Consider the following 25357-nt stretch of genomic DNA (forward strand, 5'->3'; position numbering starts at 1 on the left):
CAGATGGTTATAACATGGATTATTGGCATTTTCAAAAGAGAACTTAAATATGCATACACCAGTATTCGTGACGTCATAATGTATATGTTCACGATGAAGAACAGAGTTATATTCTATGTTCCTTATATAATCCTCCAGAGTTTTTTCTCAATATGAAATGACAAGAAAACTAAATTGATCAAGTGTTGTCGCTTATCATGAAGCATGAAATCGGCCAAACAAAAGTAAATATATATATATATATAACAATAAATAAATTTTAAATCAAAAATTTGCATCATTGTACGTGCCAATGTATCAAAAGTATAAATTGGGATAAAATAACATGCAAACTTACAAATAGCAAATTTTAATGTAAAACAGTATAGCAAAAAAAGTTATAACAATTCAAGAAGGTAAAACAATATTAAAATGATGAATTGTTGTGTATAGGGCCTATTCATCACACACTGAGTGTTTTCTCACTAATTCGTTAAGAGTTTCATTCTGATTATTCATTAATCATTCTTTCGTTCTTCATTGATTACTATAATTATTCAGGTGTAGGATCCTATTATTTCAGTCATTAAACTTAGAAGAATCCGCGTTTTGAACTGACGAACGTCACTTAGAGCTGGTAGACCGACACACTTCTTAAATGTAGAGTGAGATAGTAAAAGACAAGATGGAGGAAAAAAATATCGGGGAGAGGTATATTTCGAGTGGAGATGGAAAGCTGTGGTTACTCTTCTAACTCCTTAAAATCAATGAAAATGTTTCCATCAGAACTCTCCATCCTCCTAAACCCTAAACTATGGTATTGTTTTAATCAGAGGTGCATGTGACTGCGAATGATGGCAGGCGATTGATTGCTTAACACTTACCAAGAATTCCCACCGGACCATAGACAGACAACCCAGTAATTAATTGATAACGTTTACTCAACGACCATAAGAGTATAGAGAGGATGAGTATGTTTGAGGGGTGTGTGGTGTTATCAGATTATCTAACCTGGCTGGAGGATTTTAAGTGGGATGGTGGCTACCTCCCTCTCGACAAAACCAGTACAAAGTTGCCTAATACTAGTTTCATTGTACTATAAAAACCAAACCTCTATCCCATACTAACCAGAAATAGACGAGCGTGTTAACTTATTATGACAACTGAATATTAAACACATTTACAGTAATTTGTAGATATGAAAAATTACCGAAAATTCATTCATCTTTAAAAAAATATCTCTGGATATTATTCGTTTTCATATATCTACAATTTCAATTGCATCGCATTTCGAATAGAAATTGTCAATTTGATTTCAGCTATAAGATACAAGATGTCCAGTTTCTTATATAACATCTCCCCCTTTTCCGTTCTTTTTTTGGGGGTTGGTCTTCTTGGACTTTTCCCCCTTTCTTTAAGCTTATCATACTGCTTTTACCAGACGCAAGGTATCGTTGGCCAGATTTTAAGTGCTGGTGTATATGCTGCTAAGATGGAGAGAAGGGGCGGGACAGAGTCACCGTCGTTCTTTGATATAGAAAGAAAACGGATTTTGCCCTCATGCCAGTAAAACAAAATGAAGGGGAGGGGTGGGTTGTGAGAGTGAGTGAGAGATAAAGAGAGGGAGAGGGGGGAGGGGAGTAAAAATCACGTCACAGTCTCCTCTTTGACTACAATCTGTTACTTCCGAATTGTAGTGATTTTTTTGACAATATGAAGGCTCAGATCACAAAGTCATTGTAAATGCGAAAATACACTTCAAGGTGTAGGGAAGTGATAACGATTGGAAATTTCAGGCAAATCGGACACTCTTAAAAACGTTGGGCAACATACGGTCCACACAACAATTGGTTAAAACATTATCCAACTCTGGGTAGTTTTCAACCAATACTGTGTAGTTTTCACCAAAAGCACACATTATTGGTTTAAAGCTACTCAGAATTTGATAAAGTTTTAACCAATTGTTGTGTGGACCGTATGTTGCCCAACGTTTTTAAGAGTGGATGCAAACTTTAAAAAAAAGTTGTGATGTTATTTTGTTTCGCTTCTTTACATAAAATATTATATGCACATCATGGATGGTATGCAGATGAGTGAATCGACGTCGACACAAACAATCACTTTTATTTAACACTTGGATTCACTCATAAAACAAAATTGTAAATTATTATTGTCGTGATTTATTATGATTTGGTGGAGACCTTCGATGTCTTCAAATCTACAATCATGTATGAAAATAAATAAAATAGTAATTGTGTGTGTGACGCCATCTGCTCCCTCATTTGCATACTCACCATGAAAGCTGATAAAGCTGAAAATGAAAGCTGATATTAAAAATGCCGTAACTTTAGTTCACATCCGATTTTGATTTGAATTTCAGTGTTATTCTGAGTTTTGTTTGTCCTAATTGTACAATTTGACTTATTGTTGAGGTGGACTTGGCCTTTCTGACTTCATTCAACGGTAACCAGATTGAGCTCAGAATGTTTATATTATCGGGGAAAATGTTGAGTATTGTATTTACCAACGTTTTCCACACTGGCAGTTTCGTGCATATCAATTGAATATGGTTCCATGTCTTTCATATCAGCTTAGAATTGTCTTTATGAACTCTCGGAAGATAGCAGGTTCGAGGTTTCTGAAAAGTTGTTTATTCATGTTTGTATACCTCTCTTCCTAGCAGACGCGGTAACATATTTGAAGAGATGTGATGCATGGATCAATTCTACCATTTCGAATCACTTCTAGAAGAATACTAACAAGAGACTGTCAAATATCCTCCGTGCACTGCATCCTCAATCATGTCTAAATATTGTAAACACCAATAAATCAACATCCGTGTCGCCCTTAGCAACCATAGAATTCTCTTTCAGTCTTCATCCATACACTTTGAACTCTAAACGCAGATGGAATCCATGAAAATGTATCAAAATGGAAGAAATAGAGATGGCACGGTGTTTAATAAGAAATGCCACTGGCATAAGGCCTATCAATAACATCCTTCATTAGACAGAAAACATTCAGAATGTCAGAATCTGAAAAGCGACTTACAATGGATGGTTGCAAGAAAATGGTGTTGTATTTCTAGACTTTTCAATCATGGCAACTTAGCTGAAAAAATAGGCGATACCCGTCATGTATTGGAATTAAATCGAACTTAGTACTTATATCAAAAAGATTTTTAATCTTCGGATTAATACATGGCTTTTAAATAAAAGCTTTAGTTGATCTCCAACAGAGTCAACTCAACAGGCAGTAATATAAGGATAAGGCCTATAATCATGGTCATGGAGAAACGAGATAAAAAACAAATGGCCATCTTAGAGATAAGAGTCAAGCGTGTTTTCATCTTATTGTGAGGGAGATAGGAAAAATGTGAAATTTTATAGAGGTGGTATAAAATACGTGCAGTAATAGTGAATCATCAATCATCACCATTGGGTGGAATAAGATCACGAAGAGTGGTCCAGCGTTTGCATTTTCCATAGCAACGACTCCACCTGGGCACTCATGATTAGAGATCATCATAGCAACGGAAGGATGGAGGAGGTACCTGGTGTGACGGATGAAGTGGAAATTCTTTGAGGGTGCCATCGAATGATAGAAGAGAGAAAACTCATTTATCACCTGCCAAAATAAATGACACTTCATCACAAACACGATGGAGAAAAAGATAAATAATGCGGAGTTAGGCTTCATACAGAAATCACTGCAATGTGGTTGCCAGTAACAGCCCCCCGCCCTATCCCCCCCCCCCCCCCCCTCTCTCTCTCTCTCTCTCTCTCTCTCGTTCTCCTGACTCCAACACACTTCCCCTCTACAGTGCGTATCGAAAAAAAGTTTACACTTAGAAAAAATCCTGTAAAATTATACATTTGTCCTGAAGATTTTTCCACATTTTAACATTGGTACAGATCCATTTAAGCAAATGACGATATAACTGTCGAAAAATATTTCCGCTTGAGTGAGCACCACTTACTTTTGAAAAGTTAGTGAAAAATGATTTGCGCAGAACTTTGAAATAGTTATGCGATTAAAAGTAAACCTTAATCATGAAGAACACGTGGAATTTAGCTAGTAAAATGGATTTGAAAATATGTTTACTTTTTTTAACATGTTTCCTTGCCCAAAACACTTCGAAGTGTGCATTGCGTCCCACCCCACCCCCCCCCCACACCCAGTCCATCGTGACGATATTTGCTTTACACTGAGCTGTGATTTACATGAAATAGCTTAGGCTTGATTTTTATTTTGTTGATCATTTTCAAGCTTGGAAAAAGTGTGGAGAAACAAGTAATAAATAGAAAATGAAATGTAAACCCACTTTAAATGATAAAAACTTATTAAAAAAATACTGGAGATGTCTGATAAAAACTTTTGTTCAGATTCAGTCATGTCCTCAGATCCAGCTGGCACAAAAAGGGTTAAGGTTGTGCTTACTAAGTGTTGAAATTTTAATTTGGGTGGCAAAATTGTTACAAAATGCTTGAATGTATCCGTTTTATTTCAATTGACTAAGTGCAAGGGAAATATATGAGAAATGTTTCGCAGGGTAAGTTTGATTTCGCCCTTTCCCCTGACACAGCATGAAAGCAAGCATTTCTGTGCAAACAGATTTCTGCGAGCTTCACAAAAATGGACAGTGCTCACTCAAGTGTAACATTCTGTCATAACTTTTACTTTCATTGGATAGATGAGACCCAAACCCAATAATATAAGTGAAAAGATTACCCACATGTTGTATATTTTTTAATTCCCGGGGCTTTTTTAAAGTGTAAACTTTTTTTTGATACGCACTGTAGTCTATCCTTCCCTCTCTTCCTCCTCTTTACTTTCATAACCTACTTATTCATATTTCAGGTTTTGTCTTTCTTTGACACATCCCCTTAGTCTCATTGTAAACACTCTTTCATTTCTTTTTGTAATCTTTACTCTATGTAATATTACAAGAGGCCATAGTTTTTGGTTGAAGATCATTACAAAACATACTATGGCCCCATTTCCATTCGTTTTTAGTAATAAAATACATTAAAAGTCAAGTAGATGCAGATTTAAAATCTCCCTGAGAGTTTCTGTACTAGAGCAGTACAATACAAAACACTTACACATGCTTTGAATGAGTTTTAATATTTACATTGCTTTTGTACTTAAGTTCCAATGCCCTCATACGTTGGCTAAAAGAGCATGTCTTCCGGTTCTCTTTGTCTTTGACATAATGCTGTGTAGACTCCTATTCAAAAGCATATCACAGAGAAAACCAATCTGAGATCGTACATATTTCTTTCACATCTCACATATTCCCTTTCTATTAAAATCAGCACAAGACAACCTCCCAGATGACATTAGTCTTGATTAAAACACAACATTTGAAACACGAAGCAGATTATTCTTTGCCAAAGGCTCATATCAATGAGCAAAAAAAAATCAGTAACACGAGTAAACACTTTTCTTCCTCCCAAATATGCTTTTGAAGAATGTATATACCAGAAGAAAAATGGGACAGCACGATTAATTTCTGTGAAAGTACATAGTGACACTCACATGGGATATTGGATGAAAAGAAAGTGTTTCAAGGCTTCTTCAAACATGGTGAATTCTTCTATTTTCTACAACAATCCTCCATTATATATATTTCTTTATTTCAGACAACAATATTCCATTTTTTTACACGAGAATACCCCCAAAAAGAAAAAGCCTCCCACCTCAGTAACTTTGTTTTGTATTGTCCTATCCAACAGAGATTGAAGACATAAGCACTGGAGAGGATTGTAGTGTAAACAATCCTTAGTAAGGTATGAAACAATACAAATTTTAAAAACCCATCTTGAATGGACAATGGTGCATCATTGTATAAATCATATTTTATTTCATGAACGGATTTATCATTTTATAGGAAGTTGTAAATTGATATACAATGTATACAGGGTATAAAGAGCATTCCAATAGCTCAAGAAATTATCTAAAATTATCCACAATGCATCACAATTTGAAATTTTGATTATTGAACATCATTTGTTGTCCTTTTAATTGATATTATTTATTACTTTTTTTTTCAATTTGGTTTTCAAGATCTAGGCTATGTTGTATGATCAAATCGAATGCAAAATTACAGTGAGGTTATAATATTATAATATTTTATAGATCATGCTTCCTTTTATGCTATCTCCTCCTCCCCTAACTTAAAACAACAGGAAAAGAAAACATAAAATTATGAAAATAGTATACACAAATCCATCAATAATATCAAATCTTTTAATTCTTGATTGATATATATATATACAGTTCATCACAACACACAGAAGAAAGTGGCAAATATTCATGAAATGCAAGTCAATAATACCAATATAACATTCTGACAATATACATCTGTCTTTCAATCCTCTCGTTATATTACATGCATGCTTATCAAGGTGTAAAATTTATCAATAAATACAATTATCAATACAAATATGTATCTCAATGAGATGGATGCATGTGCATGCCTGGACGGATATCAATATAGTTATATAATGAAAGAAACAACATGTTTTACTGCTTCATATGACATCTGCATCTGCTATGATATCCTTATATCATAGTCTAAGGCCTGCATCAACACAGTGGAATCTAAAATCATCTGCCTATTCACTGAAATAAAATATACATATTTCTATGTTTAAATATAAATCCTTATTTATATAATTTACATTGTATTTACAATAGCATATCCCATGCAAGTTCTTGGTGAGTAAAGCTCATGTACAACTTCACTCAAACAAAATTTTCTGTGTTTAAAATGCACAAGGCCAGACAATCACATTCATGAACCCAGCTAATTACTACAATGCCCCCAAAATTGTAATTACTAACACTGTAAGAAATGCTTATTAAATGATGAATGTACTATAAACATTTACTAAAATATTGTAAATGTGTATGCTACATTTATTATTTAAATAAGCATTTCTTAATATTGTATACCATAGTAATGAAGCCATTAAGAATATGAAATGTTATCATATTAATAGCTCTAGCACTACACATATTATGTAGAGTGCTAGAGCTATGGGATTACATTTCATACTCTTAATGGTTTCTTTACTATGGTATACATTTCTTTGCATTATATCTCATTTGTGAATTAGTTCTTATGATCCTTTATATTATATTTTGTTTATTACTGTAATGGTGTGTTTTCTTTCAAAAGATAATGTATCTATTGTGCTGCACTTGACCCAGGTGAGGTTTAACAAATTAATATTCAGCAGGATTAATTCCTTAAATGCAATGAGCGCTTGACGCAGAAGCTCAAGCTAAAGCTATAGTAAAATAATAATATTATAATACAGGTATGCCTCTGAATTGATTACTTCAAGATAAATGATGCTATATCAAGTATACCATGGTTAAGTTAAATAAATAAAAGAAACAAACACACTGTCACATTGTTCTGGGATTATTTTCTCCTTTGTTTTCATTTATCTGTGTTCTATTTGATACTAGGTATCAAAATGCTTGAATTTTATGATAATCATGCTCTTAGGCAATCAAACAACAACACTGCAGTAACTTGTACTTTGCTAATGATAGCATTTTGTCATAAACAAGGCCAGGAATTCAGAAAATTGGATGCAATGAAATATACACTTCAACAATTTCAATGTTGCACTATATCTCTGACAAATCTGTGGTGTAATCCTCTCTTCAAAGGCATCCATCTTCGGTAATTGAACTGAATGTTTTGAGTTTTCAAGTCACAGGTTCTTCAATATTCTCTTATCCTTTATGTTACCATTAAGGGAAAATATTGATGATTATTAATCTCAAGTATCTTATGTTGGGCTGACTGTTCCTTCTGATGGCTCCACGGCTCCACCAAACCCTAAGAGCTCCATTGCAAACATCGAGGCAGTGATTCCTTCAGGTAAAGCTTCTTCCAAGATATCTTGAGCTCCAGCAGAGTCATAGCCTCCAAGTTCCGAGCTACCGCCCTCAGGGTTGACTCCTAGTAAGGTGGTCAGGTACTCCGCAACCTCTACCTCAGTCATGTGTTCTCCTAAGTTTGGGGGATAAGGCAAAGAAAGTGATGATTTTAGAATTATGTTTAACACTTTAGATTAAACTTTAAACAACTAGATATTAATCGTCTGAGTACCATGTTGGACTTAAGAGGAGTGAGACAATGCTTAGGTAATTGGTGTCCTCGAATTTGGAAGGAATATAATAGGCTGTTAATGTTATTAGTTGTAGGTAAGTGTTCCAGCTTAAGAATGAATTGCTGAACAGTATATAGAATATTATACTTATATTCAATTAAGTTTATGTCAATTGTGTAAAACAATAAAATAAAAAGTTAACAACAATAATGTTACACTTATTTCATTCTGTAACTATAAAGTATTTGATTTTACTCAAAACCATAAAGATTGTTAATAATTTGGGGAGTTGACTGAACTTATCATAAATTAAATATCAGTAAAGATATTTTTTTTAATGCATTCAGTGCATACTGCCCAACTTTGGCAAAAGGAAGCAAGTGACACATCAGTCAAATTTGAGATATTGTTGTTTCTAAAATACCCTCTTTATTTTGAACGCTCAGGCAAAATTTGGGGAAGAAATGATCGTCCTATGGAAAAATATTGATGAAAATATGCTGTTAAATTGCATTGACGTCTACATGTATGTAAATGACGAACACACATTGTTCATTTACAACAAATGATACTTTTGTGACTTGCTTCCTTTTGCCAAAGTACGGCAGCATAAATTCACTGAGTATGCTGTTCTAAGTAAGTCCCTATCAACTCGAATATGCAAAGACTACTACAAATTCACATAGTTGAGTTTTCTTACCTTTTGTTTGCAGTAATTCCAGAAGTTCTCCTCTCTCTATCTCAGGCTCAACAGTCTCATCTTCAGCATAACCCAAGATATCAAAAGCCCAGTTTAGCTGCTGTTCACTTATACCAAACGCTGGTCTATGGTTCACATATACTACAAAGGCAAAACAAAACATAACATAGTGGTACATTGTCATTAAATCTTTAGTCCTTGGTTCTTCATACATGGGACAGGAAATTATATACCATCTCATTTGCAAGAGCATGTGCTTTTAGAAGGTACCAATAATAATTTAAAAGAAAACAAATGTACATTTAGCCACATTCAGTAAACTGGCTCAACATTGATGAACAGATAAAAAATGCAAAAAAATGTGGAGCATTATGGCCCAGGTGAAGTAAATGAACACCCTACATGAGTTTATTCCTTAAAATGCTTCTGCACTGTAAAAGCTGCAGGGCTAAAGCCAAGGTAATCATATCTAAAGTTTTATTTGTAAAGTGCATATACTGTATATATAAAATGATGTGATACGCCATACACAAATACTGAATGTTTTCATATTATAATATAAACAAACCAGTAATTCAGTACTTTGAATAATAGGAATATAACAATGTGAATATGAAATGTTTTATGATGCTCTCGGCTTTTTTTCTTTTTTCCATAAAGATCCAAATTATAAATCATAAAATCATCAATTCTGATCATCACAAACATGACAATCAAGAGGGATGCCATATTAAACAAGTACCGTTTGAGCAGCTTAAGTTGTTGCTAAAAATATGAACAAATTTCTCTCATATAAGTGTGAACAAATGAAAAACAAAATACACAAGAATAATAATGTAATAACAAGAAGAGAGAAACAGGAAGGAATGATTGAATATAACATCAATGTTTACTTACGTTTGATAAAAGTTCCAAGATCAATCTGTGTGACATACTCTCCAGTGTCGACATACTCGCTGAATTTGATCTCATTGAGCATGTCTTCAACCTCCTGTTCACTGGGATAGTGTCCCATTGCTCGCATCACAAAAGGAATCTCAGACAATGGTATCACCGTAGAGACTTGACGGGTGTCCATCGTATCAACTCCTTGACTGGTGTGATGAAAGGTGATAGATAACAGTTATATTCTGACATTCATAAAATGATTGATTTGTCTCTAATTTTTATTTCCTTATTCAGTGGTGTCGCTAATAAAATCTTGCACACATACATCATGTTCAAAGTGATAACAATCATCACCACCACCGCCACTGTCGTTGCCGTCATCATCATCGTCGTCATCATTATCACCACCACCACCACTATATCCATCTATTCATCACCATCAGAATCACCAAATACCTTCTTACCTCCTTATCTGTGCATAGTAGAAGTAATTCTCCAGTTCTTTGAAGAGTTCCCCTTCCCTATCTCCTTCCATCAATCCATAGAATGGTATCAAATCATCACCACCAAGCTTCACTGCTGCTTCCAGAGCACTGTTTGTGAAAAATGGTCTCTATTATAAAGAAACTTCAAGAACCATTTACAAATACATGATTTTTATTTTATAACAATACAAATAAAACTTCAGTATTAAACATAATATTAAGACAGGAAGAAAAGACAAATCACAAACAAAAAGACTACATATTCTATTTGCACTACCTATCAAAACTTCAAAATTTCGTTCACAATCTACCCAAAACCAAACAAGATGTTACATCCATTCATACCCTAAAACCACTGAGTTGAATTATCATTGGCGCTCTGACATAAAATTGTAAGATTGAAAATCCTGGAAGGGTCTTGACTTTGTAAATGCATCAAGATAAATAAGGATGGGAGAAAGTCACAAGGATCCATAAGGCAATAAGAAAAAAATCCCTTAACAATTTTGTTTTCTCTTCTTCTGTTTTCTTCATGTACCTTTTCTAGAGATTATAAGAACTTTTGTTATTTATGCTGGGGCAGCATTGTAGTAACACGATGACTTACTTGAAGTGGGTATCCCACATGTGAACGGAGTAATCTGTACCTCCAGCTGTGAAGACATGCTTACCATCATAGCTACATGCTAGGTTGGTCACCTGGATAAAAGATATGTGAAAGAAAACTAGATTTATATACGTCCTACCCAATATATCTGGAACCTTCCTATGGGAATTATCTCTCTTTCTAGTTTAATTGAAATGTTGTAATTCTCTTAAATTATCATAGCTTCAGCAGTTAGTGAGGTGAAGTAAAAATTGAGAAAATGCATTTGATTTCATTTATTTAAAATATAAAGTATATAAAAAGCGATGAATGAATAAAGATTAAGAATAGGAGGGGACCAAATACAAGCTCAGCAGGCTTGTGTGGATGGCCTGAGTTGACATTCATAACTATACATTATACATAAATAACAATGGTAGAATACAGGACATAACATGAAAGAGGATGGCTAAGGTTACTTGGAGAGCAGATGAACAAAATGAATATATCATGGAATTTCCCTGATTACTCTTATCATAAATTCTTTTAGGGGCTTAGCAATTTATTAAAGGTAAGGACACCCTCTAGTACAGTCATTTTTTTACCAAAAGCAATATGTTATTCAACTACAAGAATGAAGTCACTAACCCCTGAAGGGTGTGCAATGAGTGCCATTGCATTGTGGGGGTTTCCATCTGGTGGCATCTTATGTAGTCCCACCTTATCCTTAGTCACGTAAGCCATATATCGAGGATCATTTACAGGATCTTCTGATGGCAGCACTGCAATCCTGGAATAAAATATCATAAGAATTAGGGCATTTCCATAAAGTATGAACATTGAACACCCTATAAATGTGAAATTCCTTAAATGTCTTGTTTCTGTGGTCTAGATCATTATTATCATTTGAAAATTGTTAATGTTCTCAAATTATCACGGATAGAGCAGTTTGTGAAGTAAAAAAAATAGTATTGTGGTTTATAAAACCTGGATTTTACTGTCCTAATTCATTATATTCAATCTTATGTTAGTATACCATTTTAAAATAACCTGCATTCCATAAAGAATTCACTAATAAACACTTTAATTTAGGGTTTTTATGACATAGGATAGCAATCATCATGAAAGAGAAAAATCAATGATTGAGTGCAATCTTGTTACTTTTTATAGATTAAACCAAACATCTGTTTCATTGCAATATAAGACAACCAATCAGTAACTTACTGTTGAATAGGGCTCCCATAGGTGGGGGCCAACGTCGTTCTTCTGCACATCTTTGTTGTTGTATTAAACAGCTTGAATTTAAACTGTAATAAAAAAAAAATAATATTTCATCTGGTGATACATCAGTTATTATTATGATGTCCATCAGAGATGACTCACAGACATCAGTCTTCTATTTACATGTACTTCTTAAAGCAAATAAGCCCAAGGTTTAATGCAATTAAATTACTCACTGCATGAACCTTCTAAAGATACAATTGTATTTCTGAAATCTGTATTTGAATGATGGAGAATTGGGCTAAACTATTACAATAACAAACCTGATTAGTTAGTTAACATTGACGAAATATCACTGTTTTCCTCATATTGTTGGAGCCTTTTGATTTGTGTAAGAGCTTAAAAAGGGTATTTTCACCACTATTCATTACATTTTAGGGTTGACGAGTCGATATAAACCTAATCAATATAGACAGCCTACTTTACGGGTTGAATGAAACTTATGATGTTATGTGTGAATGATGATTCAAGCATCAAAGCACAACTCCCAAGCATGTACTTTCATTAAGAACCATTCTGGTGATTCATGAAATCCCCTAAAAAACATGACATTTATGATGGTGATTTTAACCCACTGATCAAGATTTGATTTTGGTATTTTACAACACATTTTCCATAGGCCCTTATCAAGTTACACTGGGTATAGTTTAAAGGTCAAGTCCACCCCAGGAAAATGCTGACTTGAATAAATAGAGAAAAATCAAACTAGCATAGTGCTGAAAATTTCATCAAAATTGGATGTAAAATAAGAAAATTATGACATTTTAAAGTTTCGCTAATTTTCACAAAACAGTGATATGCACAACTAGGTGAGTCAGTTGATGATGTCTGTCACTCACTATTTCTTTTGTTTTTTATTGTTTGAATTATACAATATTTCATTTTTTATAGATTTGACAATAAGGACCAACTTGACTGAACCATATAGTATTAAACAATGCTAATTCCACATGTTCAGGGATGAATAAATCGTATCAATTGACAATGAGGAGAAAATTATAATATTTCATATTTCCTATAATAAAATACAAAAGAAATAGTGAGTGGATGACGTCATCAGTCTCCTCATTTGCATACAGACCAGGATGTGCATATAACTGTTTTGTGAAATTAAGCGAAACTTTAAAATGTCATAACTTTCTTATTTTACATCCGATTTTGATGAAATTTTCAGTGTTATGCTTGTTGGATTTTTCTCTTTTTATTCAAATCAACTTTTTGTTGGGGTGGACTTGTCCTTTAAGGATGATCGGTTAAGGATCATTGTGATACCTGATTGTTTGCTGTAATGAAGAATTGCTCCTTTGTGATTGGTGGATACCAAGCAAAGCATTGTGGTACAGCACTCTGCTCAATACGATCAGTTGACATTACTTCTAGATGATCTTTAGCTACCGTCTTCAAGTTATACTCAACCTAATAAAGATAAAGACAACAGGGATTAGTAACAGCAAAGATTAATCTTCTGAAAGAATACATAACATGCAAGTGGATGTGACACCACTGATATATTATATTTTGCAGCAAGTGAGGGAGTTTTCACTTGATAGGAACACCTACCAAATGACCTATAATCTCCAAAGAACATTAATCTTGAATCCCCTGTATCCGGTGTGACCCCTAATATGATACTCTTGATATTATTTGCTTTACAGGGAGTAGCTTAGAGAAGCTTTAGTTGATAAAGGTACCTACCAATGACCTGTCCTCTCCAAGGGACATTAACCTTGATGCCCCAGAGTCCAGTGCGACCCCAAATGTGATACCCTTGATATGTCTGTAATGAGCTCGATGTTTGCCCATGTATATCCAAGGTTCTTGACTATTAGGAGACTCTGCCTTGTAAACAGTCACACAGTAATCAGCATCCTGGAGGATAGTGAGGGTTAAAAATGGGGGTGGACATTTATTAATTCAATAAAAAATCCATGGTTTATTCACTGACGATAGCAAACCATGGGGATATTATCTGCACAAGATTCAAACAAGTAATGGAGAAACCAATCAGAGATTTTATTGGTCAATCATTCTAGCTTTACATCTAATACATTAGCTGATTTGTTCATCAATATTCTTTAAAAAAAACCTTATAAGCAGATATCCATCAACATATAATTATGTTTAAACAAAACATGAATTCATCTAGGACCGGCAATGAGTTCATGCATAAATAATACCACAAACTAAATCTAATATGCTAGACTGATAACTGACAAGAATAACAAACGATGAATGACATGAAACAGAAAGAAGAGTTGCTTTGTAATATTTACATCAGAGGATGTTCAAGTTATCAACTTTTTGACTTGTTTTATTTGTCTTGTATTTTCTGCTTGTCATATTGATAATTCCCTGTTGTAATGCATTTTTAGGGAATGCAAACTCATGTAAAAACTTACAGCTGTTGCCATCCATTTAGAATCATGTGAGAAGGTGACATGGGTTACGGCATCTCGAGAGTAACGGAACGGTTCTGGGTTTTCATCAATAAGGGTTATCGCATCAAGGATTCTTACACAGCCATTCTCAAAGCCAACACCTGAAAACAGTGTAATACAAAGAGAACGATGTCAGGTCATTAGATAGTAGGAAATGGGGGGGGGGGGGTGTGACGTATAACTACTAGTGACTTGACAGTAGACAGTACTCAAACAAAAGACTCGGTGACGCGGAATTTCCAGTTATCATACGATGCATCAAGTATACAATCTGGGCATACCATCTAGCATACCATCGAGCATACCATCGAGCATGTTCAATCTGTAGCATAAAAATATAAACAAACAATAATAAGCATCTGTATATGCAGTTACATTTATGTACTTGCATGAGATAAAATAAATAGTCTATGTATTGCACAAATTATTTGTGACGTTTGAATCTTGCATAAATAAATATTCTGGTTTCCTGTAACAAATTTACCTATCAAATTCTGTCAATGTATTCAAATGACCTTGAATAAACTTTGCAATATGCGGTTAAATAAACAAAACCTTTACTTTGTCTCATTTGTCCTTTATATCAACTACGATACTTAAATATTACCTTGCCTCTAAACTATATACTCTGGGGCATTATTGACTAGCAATAACTTTACTCAAACCAATAACTAGGCTTTCATTTCACCTTCACTGTATGTGTTATTTGTAATTATCAGGGCTTTAAAATGCACCAAAAACTGGCTTTAATGCCTTATTTCCAAACTCATACATATACTGTATCCTTTTCAACAACTAGAACCAAATGTAGCTAACAAAGAACAACATTTGTTTATTTGACATTCCATTTCGTTTACAACTCTGAACATGAATTATAGCCTACTATGCACTGTGTGCGAGATTACCGCACAGTACCGTACCGATATGCTATTACACAACACTCTTCATGTGCATGTCCAATTACCTATCAATGTACAATGTCAATATACGTTTATCACACGTGTATTCTATACGTAAACTCCAAACACTTTCACCAAAGTTATGAGCTAAATTAACAACAAATTAATTATCGTCTCGAGTTAATTTTGGTTCCATATATTCAGTTAAACATTACATTACGGAAATATAAAGGTCCTTTTACTTACAACATTGGACTTGTACCGATTATCTTGAATTCTACTGTAAAGTCACGACGGGCTGAACTTTAAATCTTTGTCGATCTTGGCAAGGCAAATTTCCAACGCCCTCTATCGACCCAGATAAATGATGCTACAACTCAATTAACGTCTCTGACGTCATGTTAAATATTTCAAAGAAAAAATGCACTTTCTAAATCTTACAGGGGGGTTATAGAGACGTAACAACAGAAAAAAAAATGTTTCTTTTTGTTTTTAGAATTTACAAATTATATTTACTAAATAACACCACAAAAATTTGCAATATATTAAAGAGTCATCTTCAAAATGTTTACATGATCTGTCTTGAATCATAATGTCTGCATACAACTAAAATATGAATGCAAGTTCTCATTAGCCAGCTATCTGAACATCAATGTCATCAAAGACATCGTAGAATCTGATAAAAATCAAATTGTGACTTTGGCAGAACAGGTTTGACACATTTATGTAAGCTAATTTACCTTGTGTCTCAGAAGAAAATATTTGGTATACAATTATGATCCAAGAGGTGAATATTCCAGCATAGATGATTATAAAATTACACAATAACTTATAAACAGTGATATTCAAAAACATATATAACTGTCCTGTAAAACTTCACAAAATTTTCAAGATCTTTTAATGTGAAGTGTATTGAACTTTAGTTGTTTAAATGCTGTTGCATTCATATCATATCTGAGGTGAATGAAAATTGTCTAAATAAGCTTTATCTGATTGGCTCGAGATTGGGCAACACTTGCCCAAGAAAGATACATGGTGTACCGTGAAACCTACTACACTTTATCTGATAGCACAGTGAAGTAACACTCACCTAAGAAGGATCCAGTTGGGTCATAGCCAACACATCTGATCAGGTTACCTCTTGGAAACTTTCTTGAAGCTACAACTTGTCTGAAAAAAAAAAAATTATGAAGTTACAAATTAAGCCTCTTATCTATGCCATAAACTGAATTGAAAAAAACATATTTTTTTTAAATATAGATAAACTCAATATGAATTTTAAAAAAATGAGAGTAAACACATTCCTATAAAACCAGTGATGGTTCAAGGATGCTGAATTCCTGACATCTCCATTATTCTAACAGCAAATAATCAAAGTCTGCGTTTAAAAATGAAATATTGTAGCTAATAGAAAAGCCTAATGTTTTCACTCATCATACTCACTTTGTTTCATAATTCCAGACTTTCAACAGGCCTGCAAAACTTCCAATCACCACAAATGGCCTGGAAAAATTAATACATACAAAAAACATTTTTAATGATTAATTCAATATGGTCTAAAATTCAGTTCTGTGACATCAAGGACAATGTATGTTATTCACAAGCTGCCTCAAAAATTTCTAACGAAATGAAATGCATAATAAAATACAGCTGCATATAATTCAGTAAAAAGTTACCATCCATAAATTCTAGGTAAAGAAGTTAATGACCAAAGTATAGTTAATCATTAAAGCTTGCAATAAAGATGACTTTATGATATTAAGTTGGTTCAGCAGATCAAGATTAGAATACTTTTTAGGCACGTGGTGTTCTGATCAGAGAGCTTGTATGGTTGCATATTAATTCACTCTATCTTTCCAAACCTTTCAAGAAGAGCATAACAATTTATTGATCTGTATCACGTGTACATGTACAGTGTACTGTAAATTTATTTATCTCAATTACATGTATGGTTCACTTTCAAAAAACTATTATGAGATAATAAATCCAGGAAGTAAACTGAAAGAGAAAAGGTGATCATGAAAATCAATAACCCTTCCTCATGAACAATACCCAGGATCAGGTTCATTGTTAGGAGCTCTGACTCATACACCTACATTGTATATGTATTGTGTTTTTATCAAAGACACTGGGGTCAGGTTAATAGCTACTCTCTTTTCATTCTATTCATTGTCATTATTGGAAGGACTTTTCTGGTAGGATTATCAGGGTTCATGTATTAATGAAAAGCTTGCCTAAAAACTCTGCAAGTGAAAAAATAGAAGTCTTATAACCGACACCAAACTACACAAAATAAAAAGCGCTAAACTTTTGTTGAACATGCAAAGAAAATGTTTTGAAGACACGAGCACACTAGCATTTTGATCAAAATTTGCCATTGGAAATTCCATAAATAATTTTCCAAGTTTACTACAAAACCATTATTTTTCAAAATGTACAGGAGAAAAGTTAAATCTATATCCTCTAAATAACACAGTTATAGCTCATCTCCTGATATAATAAAACACAGAAGGATTTTATAAGTCAGCACACAAAGAGTGGCCTTATTATTTCTATATTGTAATTCACCTAATGATACAGAATAAAGGATGTGACTTACTGTGTAGGATGAGATGTCAATGCACGGATAGGCTTATCATGTTCCTCTAATATCATCTACACGAAAAGATAATGAAACAAATTTGTGAAACAAACATGCTTGGAGGAATGCAAATACAGTATTGAACAAAAGATTAGAATTGATCATCTGTGCATAACTATATCACACCTACAATGGTACCATGGAAACTAATAAACAACAATGGTAACATACATGTACCAGCTTTATGATCAAAGTCAATGTTATTGCACAGATACAAATTGTGAGGTTTTCCTGCAATAGAGCCAGGGAATACCAGAAGTTTCGAAAAATTCAACGAATATTTTTTTGTTCTAAAATGTATTGAAAAATGGCAACTCTTAGTAGTTGGAGTAAAATATTTTATTGAATCATAATAAAACTGGAGAATGACATTTCCAAGCCTGAAATCATAACAGTTAGACAGGGTAACCTTTAGAATACCTTCCTTGACCTGTACAACGTCAACAGCAATTAAAAGAGCTACATCGTACCTGAGCATTAAAAGTGCTCATCATGGGTACCTACCTTGACCTGTACACCATCAGCAATGACTAGAGCGACCTGAGCATTAGAGGTGCTTACAATGTAATCTTTTGTAACAAATGACTTGGCATGAATGGTGGCATCCTTTGGGTAGTCACTGTCGGGTTTAGCTCTTGATTGAGAAGATTCAGATAAGAAAAAAAGTATTAATAAACAACAGTGGCATACTGTCAAACGCACTCATGGCACTAGTTCAGCAACAGTTCTTGTACTACAGGTGTACTATGGACGAATATTTGACATGTTAAATAGTTGTAAGATATTTAACCCCCTTGTAAACTTATAAAGTTCAAACATTATTCATCTCTGTTCACTGACAATTCAAAGGACAAGGCTAAGATAAATAGGATACCCATTTTTTAGTCATTCTATAAGGTTGACGGAAATGCATACAGGAGCTAAATTTTTGTCTGTTTTTAATAAATTTATACCAGTAGTATTAATGACCATGCACTTAAAGTACAATTTTTTTTATTCTTTTGGTCATCTTAATAATGCTGTCTTAATTCTATTTTCCTTTTTTTTCTAAATAATTCCTACTGTATAACCATAGATTTCAAATGAAAAAAAAAAATCATACTTCAAGTAGTAGTAGTAATAATAGATGTAGTAATCCAGGTTTTATATGTTGTCCCTTATTATCCCTGACTATGTGGATTTGAACCAAGGACAAAATACTTTCAACCGGGAGTTAGATTGGGTTACGTTTCCGCTTAATGAAAAATTTGTGTACATTTAAACAAATATATTACATCTACTACATCTGAGGAATGTGTCGTAAAGCTGTCCATAAAGAAGGTCTTTATGAATGACTGGTAAACATATGGTCTCTCAATGCATTTCTAATTGCATCAGCTTAGTTAAATCATGCGTATGTTTCATGGAAAGTGTTTTTGGCAAGATTTTAATAGAATAGTTTGAAGCACAGTCATATTTGATACAAGTGTAATGAAAACTTTGAGCTAACATTTAGGCACTTTATAATTCCAAGTTGTTCATCAAGTCTTGAGTAAAATTTAAACAAAACCTTTATGAGAAAGCCCTTCGGACATAGCACAACTATCACTTGAACCACTAAGATACAGTTTTTGGCCCGGTTTTTCAAAGATTTGTAAGAGACAATAATCAAACTCAAACTGTGATTGATCTGAAATGGTGTAGTTAAGAGATAGGAATTTCAGTTTGATTTGAGTCCATAATGCAATCTATTAAGACAGGGCCCTGGTCTTTATACTTACTCAGATTTGAAGTCTGGCACATAGGAGAATGAGACCGAATTGATAGGACCAACGTTTAGTTCACTATACCAGTTTGACATCCTAAGCTGAAGGTCATAGAACTTAACATGGCCAAGAGCATCTCCTGTCACCACAAACCTGAAGGAATCCAAATAAAAACATTTAGAACTGATAATCTTTTCTTTTAAAACAGAGAAAATTATAACCAATTTTCCTACAAATTACACAAAAAGACAAAAAGACTGTAATATATCTTACAAATATTCTCTGGATGTCAAGATCATAGTTACTAATAAATTGTTATAGAAAAAAAAATTGAAATCAATGTTAGCAACCTCCCTCAGAAATTCTACTATATACATGTAATTCCCTAACAAGGGTCACCTTATCAATCATGCCACTATTTGTTTTTCTCTCCATACAGTAGTACTAAACTGTGAAGATGTCCACAAAGCCACTTCATGCCTAAACATCAAATAATTAAAAGCAATTTTTTTTTTTAAATCTTCTTTTCTAATTGGGCACAATACTCTTGGATACTGTACCTATTATAATGTCATGAATCAGGGTTAATTTAAGAAAATTTATCAATCATGAACATCCCTCATTTAGTTGGGACTGTCACAGAAATATCAAGACAGTTGGCAATCTGTAAATCTGTTATTTCATGAAAGGTCTTATCAATGGAATTCATTTAGCCAATCACATGAAATCATTTTGTAGCTTTTAACACTGACCTGTCTGTAGTTGTTAGGACTGTAATACCTCTCTCTTGAAGTCTAACAAGCTTGAAGGCTTTCTTGTTAGGTGATGGTTCCAAGTTAGGAGCTGAAGGTAAAATGAAATATTTATTATCTTACATATTTTCCACTATTTACAAGTAAAACAATGCAATGAGTTAGTAATCCACTTGACAAGGCTTCCATTTTTCTTACCATAATTCATAATCATAATCGTTCTTCGCTACTCAACAAATTAAAGTTGAATCATTTACAGTTGTATCACCTGAATATACAAGTATTCTTTGAAAACACTGTGATATCATGATAATAAATTGCCTTTCCTCATCCAATATAAAATCTCAAATTAAATCAGTTCAAAGCTGCTCATTAATCTACAGATATTATTTCCCTCAAGTTAATTTCTGCAGCACTTTGTCCTATACTTTCCTATGTGCCTTGATTGTATTAAATATTTGTATCATCAACGATGGTGCATTGACTTCACACACAGGAATATCTACTTACGTCCAGATGTTGGTCTATTGTTATCCCAGACAACAACATTACCAGCGGCTGTAGCGGTCAGTGCTCTTGTACTGTTGTGACAGAAGATGGACTGACTGAAATTACCGACTACTCTGTTGAAGTCTTGGTCAGTTAATGGAGGAGCAAAGAATTCAATCTTATCTCCACCCTGTTGAAATGAGATCAAAGTAATAATGCAATAAGATCGATAATGAAATAATTTTAAGGTGAATTAAATGTTACATTATCAAACAGATAAGAACAACCTGAAAACAAAATAAGTCTAGTGTAATGTAATGAAATATAAAAGCACATGATACATATGAAATGCAAGAGTATGCTAGCGTTCAATTTTCTTTTTCTGTCCAGATATGATAATTAAAATAAGAAATAAATTCAGATTACACTGTTCCTTTAGTAAGAAGGCTCATTTTGCAGGTCTTAAAACTAATGTTCTTGTTTTTCAGGAATATTTAACCTTATATACAATACAAAAACTTTAATAGTAGGAATTGGTACAACATCTGAAACAATACATATAGTTTGTGCCCAGTCTTTCAAAAAGGAATCCCATAAGCGCCTATTCATAACTTATTCTCACCTTCATCCTAAACAAAACTTAAAGAATATAGGAAAGCTGCTGTGAAGATGCGACACTTCTGCTCAAAGATGTAACACCTAACTTTGGTAAACTGCCTGATTTTCTTTCTCATTTTTATGCACCACTTTTAGTTACAGTATAAAAGTTTTTTTCATAATATACATTACCATGCATGCCCCTTTCTCATCAAAATAAATGTGGCTCACCCATTTGTAGAAGATGACTTGTGTTGGACTGTTAGAAACAATTTGATAATGATCTTCAGGATTAAACATGACGTAAGTCTGCTGACCATAGTTGATTCCTAGTTCCTTGCTAGCCACTGGGTATTCACCATTGGTTGTCCAATCCCAAATAGAAAGGGTCTAAAGAATGGATTAAACAATATAATGTAAATCAATACAAAACTTTAATATGTACATGTTCAGATTAAATTAATGCCTTAAGGAACCAATAAATGGCAAATATGATCAAAGAATAAATTTGTATTAGGTGCCAGCTAGATCAGATTATTTTGTCTCGAAATATGAATGTAAAAGAAAAAATGTTTGCCATTCATGAATGATAACATTATCAATTTTAAGCAGATAAATGTTGTAGTCTCAAGAAATACTTATTTTTCTACCTATTGAATTAAATGATATTCAATAAATCTAGTAAAATTTCATAAATTTCTGATTCTACATTCTTCCTTGGCAATGTTTTTAATATATCATCTCCACAATAGTTTCCATCATTTTTTCACTTATGAAATTTAGTAATTTTATTACTACAGTGGAATGGTTGCAAAGATTTGAAAAGGGAAACCTACCTGTTTCTTAGCTGCACTGAGTGTAACAATGTATTTAGCATCATGTGTCATGTTAATACCCACTACACCGCCATCAGGATGAGGGTCAAAGATCGTCTGCACAGGAGTCCTACACAAAATATAACGCACAGTGGTAATTAACTATTCATGCTCATCATCCAGGTATGTTCTGACACAAACTTTCAATAATTAAGATTAAGACATAGGAGAAAATGATGTTCAAACTATCAACAAAATTCACATAAAGCAAATTACATAAACACGTTCATATCTTCAAAATTCCTATCCAATGCTTTGCTTGTTCAAATGCATTACATATGAAAAGTAAAGTCTAGAGCATATCACAGAAATAACTGTCATCAAATAAACCTGATTTTTTACAAATCAGATTGGTTGATTGTTTTTTTTTCTGCAATGGGCTACTGATCAAAATTATTCAATCTTGTGCTTAAAACCAGCACACCTTGCATGCATAGATATTATTACAAAATCATTTTGCTTTTTCCTACCCGATTCATATTCCACATTCATGAATTGAAAAACATAAAGAAAAACTTAACATAAGACTCACCCTGAGAAGGTATCCCAAATGATGATCATACTATTCTCTCCTTTATCAGCCGTAGCTACCCATCTCTTATCTTGAGATGCACAGATACAGGTGATGTTGTTACACTGAAAGGAAAAGCAACCATTCATTCTTAAATAATATACCCAAATATCCCTGAATTGTCTAGTATTATTGAATGTTTTAATAGCTGAACTAATTAATTTCTATCTTCTCAACAGAGATTTTAGAAACGAGTCATCTTAAGTACAGAACAATGCCACTAGATTTTTTGCATTTCATCTGTTTTGAAAACATGTCTCGATATATGGAGATTGAAGAAAAACATCCACAATCCAAATTTAGTGAAAATCAATTCATGAAATCCAAAGATGTGGCCACATTAACTAGAACTACTGATATTGTTGAACTTCCATCTTCAGTACTTTGGCTTGTTCCAAGCATTTACAAACCAGGCCAATTAACACTATTCTTGAAGGGGCTAATTAGGCATTCATATCGCAATACTCTGGGCCACCATGAAATGATTCATGCCAAACATGGCATGTGAAGGTTTGTAATCAGGGGCTACGGCTACAAAAACTATTTCAAAAAATATATATCGCACTTTAGTATTCTACTCTGAACTGTAATAATAATCAATTATATTAATATTTTGACAAGCATATTGTGCCCTATTTTTCACCCCATTTATGATGTAGTATAGACATGTGACAAATACAAAATTGGCCTAGTCCTTTAAATATCAAAGGTAAAGACTGGAGACAAATATTACTCACATGTCCTTGAAGTAGTTTCTGTGTATTCTTATCATAACTACAGAGAACTGCAGTATTGCCACAGACATAGATTACCATTTTCCTTTGCTGGTCAGTCAAGTTGATTGCTGGAACATATTTATTTACCCCAAATGACCAGGTCATGTTCTAAGTATGGAAATAGAAAAGCACAGTGAAAGTTATGACGAGCAAAGGTTACAAGGTATATTGATGCAAATTCGAAGACAGAGAGACAAGCACAAATTAGTACAATCAAATGTTCATGGTAGTGGAGATTTCCTTTTTTAGCCATATCTGATGCTTTTATTACGATGCATACACTGTACCCACGGGTCGTGTGGTCTAGTGGTTACTGCATTGGACTCAAAATCGCAAGGTTGTGAGTTTGAATCTCCACTCTGCCATTGTCTCGACTTAAACATGTTAAATAAAAGTAATATCTGTCGTTGATAAGATCAGCCACTATGACTGATTAGACGTAAAATGTTTCCTTGGGAATAGGTTATATACCAGCTTAGCATTTACCAGCAAAAGCTATCCTGCCGAGTTTCTACGGGAGTTAACATAAACAGAAACAAACAAATACCTTTTCAGGGCATTTAACTCCACCCATCTTTAGTCCAAAATCTGTGACAAAAGCATATTAATGTGTTTCCAAACAAGTTTACAATTTCAAAGAAGAAGTTTTTAGCCTCAAGGAGTAGTCAGAATATGTAAAATGTTTTTAATTCAACCAAATGTTTACTGGAACCACTTAGTCCCTAAACAAAGTAAAAGGATATTGCAGAATACAAGCAGTCAAAAGGTTTGGAGAAAATATCTTACCAAAGCATTTGGAGTGACGTCCACGTTGAGATGATCTTGAGGAGCACTATTAGCTGATCTTGACCGAACTTCATTAGGAAGAGGTGGACCGGCACTTGGTGGAATCGGAATTCCATTTGGCATGACCTGAGGTGCAGGAGATTCCATCAACTCTGGTTCCTGAGTGTCTTGCTCTTCACCTTCATCTTTGGGTGGCTCTCTGTCTTCTTGGGATTCTTCTGCTTCTCCTTCAATCTGAACATCATCAATACAATCATTTCATTTATTCATTGACTACTCACAACTGAATTATCTAACAATTAAATAAATAATGTTCAGTAAGTTAAAATGTTGTTAGTTTAGTCTCCTTCTCATCTCCTATTCTATTTTATCAGATTCCTACTTCTTTTGAGTACAAATTGTTTTTCTATATCACCTTTACCTGTAATATGCAATGATCTGTTTGTAGTACATGTATATTGAAACTTTACTCTGTCCAAATTCATGTAATACTGCCTTTGGCTTCAATTTGATTTTGTTATAATTATGAATACAATTGATCTATAATTATCTGCAATCCATTCAATTTGAAATTATTGCTTGTCTGATTCATGTGAACAATCTTTTTGGCTCCACAAATGTGTTTTTATATTTTTGAAACAAAATTATGTTTATTGTTGACATCTTCAAGGCTTTTGCAATGGATATACTCTTCTTTTTTTTAGTCATCATTTTAGGTTATGACAAAAGATGAT

At 33.6% G+C, this 25357-nt stretch overlaps 1 protein-coding gene across 4 annotated transcripts in view; it reads right to left on the reverse strand.

The window, feature by feature from the left end:
* Window positions 1-6213: 6213 nt before the first annotated feature.
* LOC129254931 (cilia- and flagella-associated protein 251-like) overlaps window positions 6214-25357 on the reverse strand; it is a 30140-nt gene continuing 10996 nt past the window's right edge. For all 4 annotated transcript variants that reach the window (XM_064108099.1, XM_064108102.1, XM_064108100.1 and 1 more), the window contains exons 4-25: window positions 24624-24857; window positions 23799-23945; window positions 23023-23126; window positions 22452-22560; window positions 21847-22005; window positions 21040-21208; window positions 20530-20620; window positions 19793-19930; window positions 18537-18666; window positions 17991-18046; window positions 16835-16894; window positions 16482-16561; window positions 14454-14593; window positions 13750-13923; window positions 13327-13470; window positions 11998-12080; window positions 11422-11563; window positions 10795-10886; window positions 10167-10295; window positions 9712-9908; window positions 8815-8955; window positions 6214-8014 (exon numbers count right to left, since the gene is read on the reverse strand). In XM_064108099.1, the coding sequence (XP_063964169.1) occupies window positions 7791-8014; window positions 8815-8955; window positions 9712-9908; window positions 10167-10295; window positions 10795-10886; window positions 11422-11563; window positions 11998-12080; window positions 13327-13470; window positions 13750-13923; window positions 14454-14593; window positions 16482-16561; window positions 16835-16894; window positions 17991-18046; window positions 18537-18666; window positions 19793-19930; window positions 20530-20620; window positions 21040-21208; window positions 21847-22005; window positions 22452-22560; window positions 23023-23126; window positions 23799-23945; window positions 24624-24857 (2943 nt within the window). In that variant the 3' untranslated portion in view covers window positions 6214-7790. The remainder of the gene's footprint in view (window positions 8015-8814; window positions 8956-9711; window positions 9909-10166; window positions 10296-10794; window positions 10887-11421; window positions 11564-11997; window positions 12081-13326; window positions 13471-13749; window positions 13924-14453; window positions 14594-16481; window positions 16562-16834; window positions 16895-17990; window positions 18047-18536; window positions 18667-19792; window positions 19931-20529; window positions 20621-21039; window positions 21209-21846; window positions 22006-22451; window positions 22561-23022; window positions 23127-23798; window positions 23946-24623; window positions 24858-25357) is intronic.

The sequence above is a fragment of the Lytechinus pictus genome, chromosome 2 (assembly GCF_037042905.1).
Source record: "Lytechinus pictus isolate F3 Inbred chromosome 2, Lp3.0, whole genome shotgun sequence".
Lineage (NCBI taxonomy): Eukaryota > Metazoa > Echinodermata > Echinoidea > Temnopleuroida > Toxopneustidae > Lytechinus > Lytechinus pictus.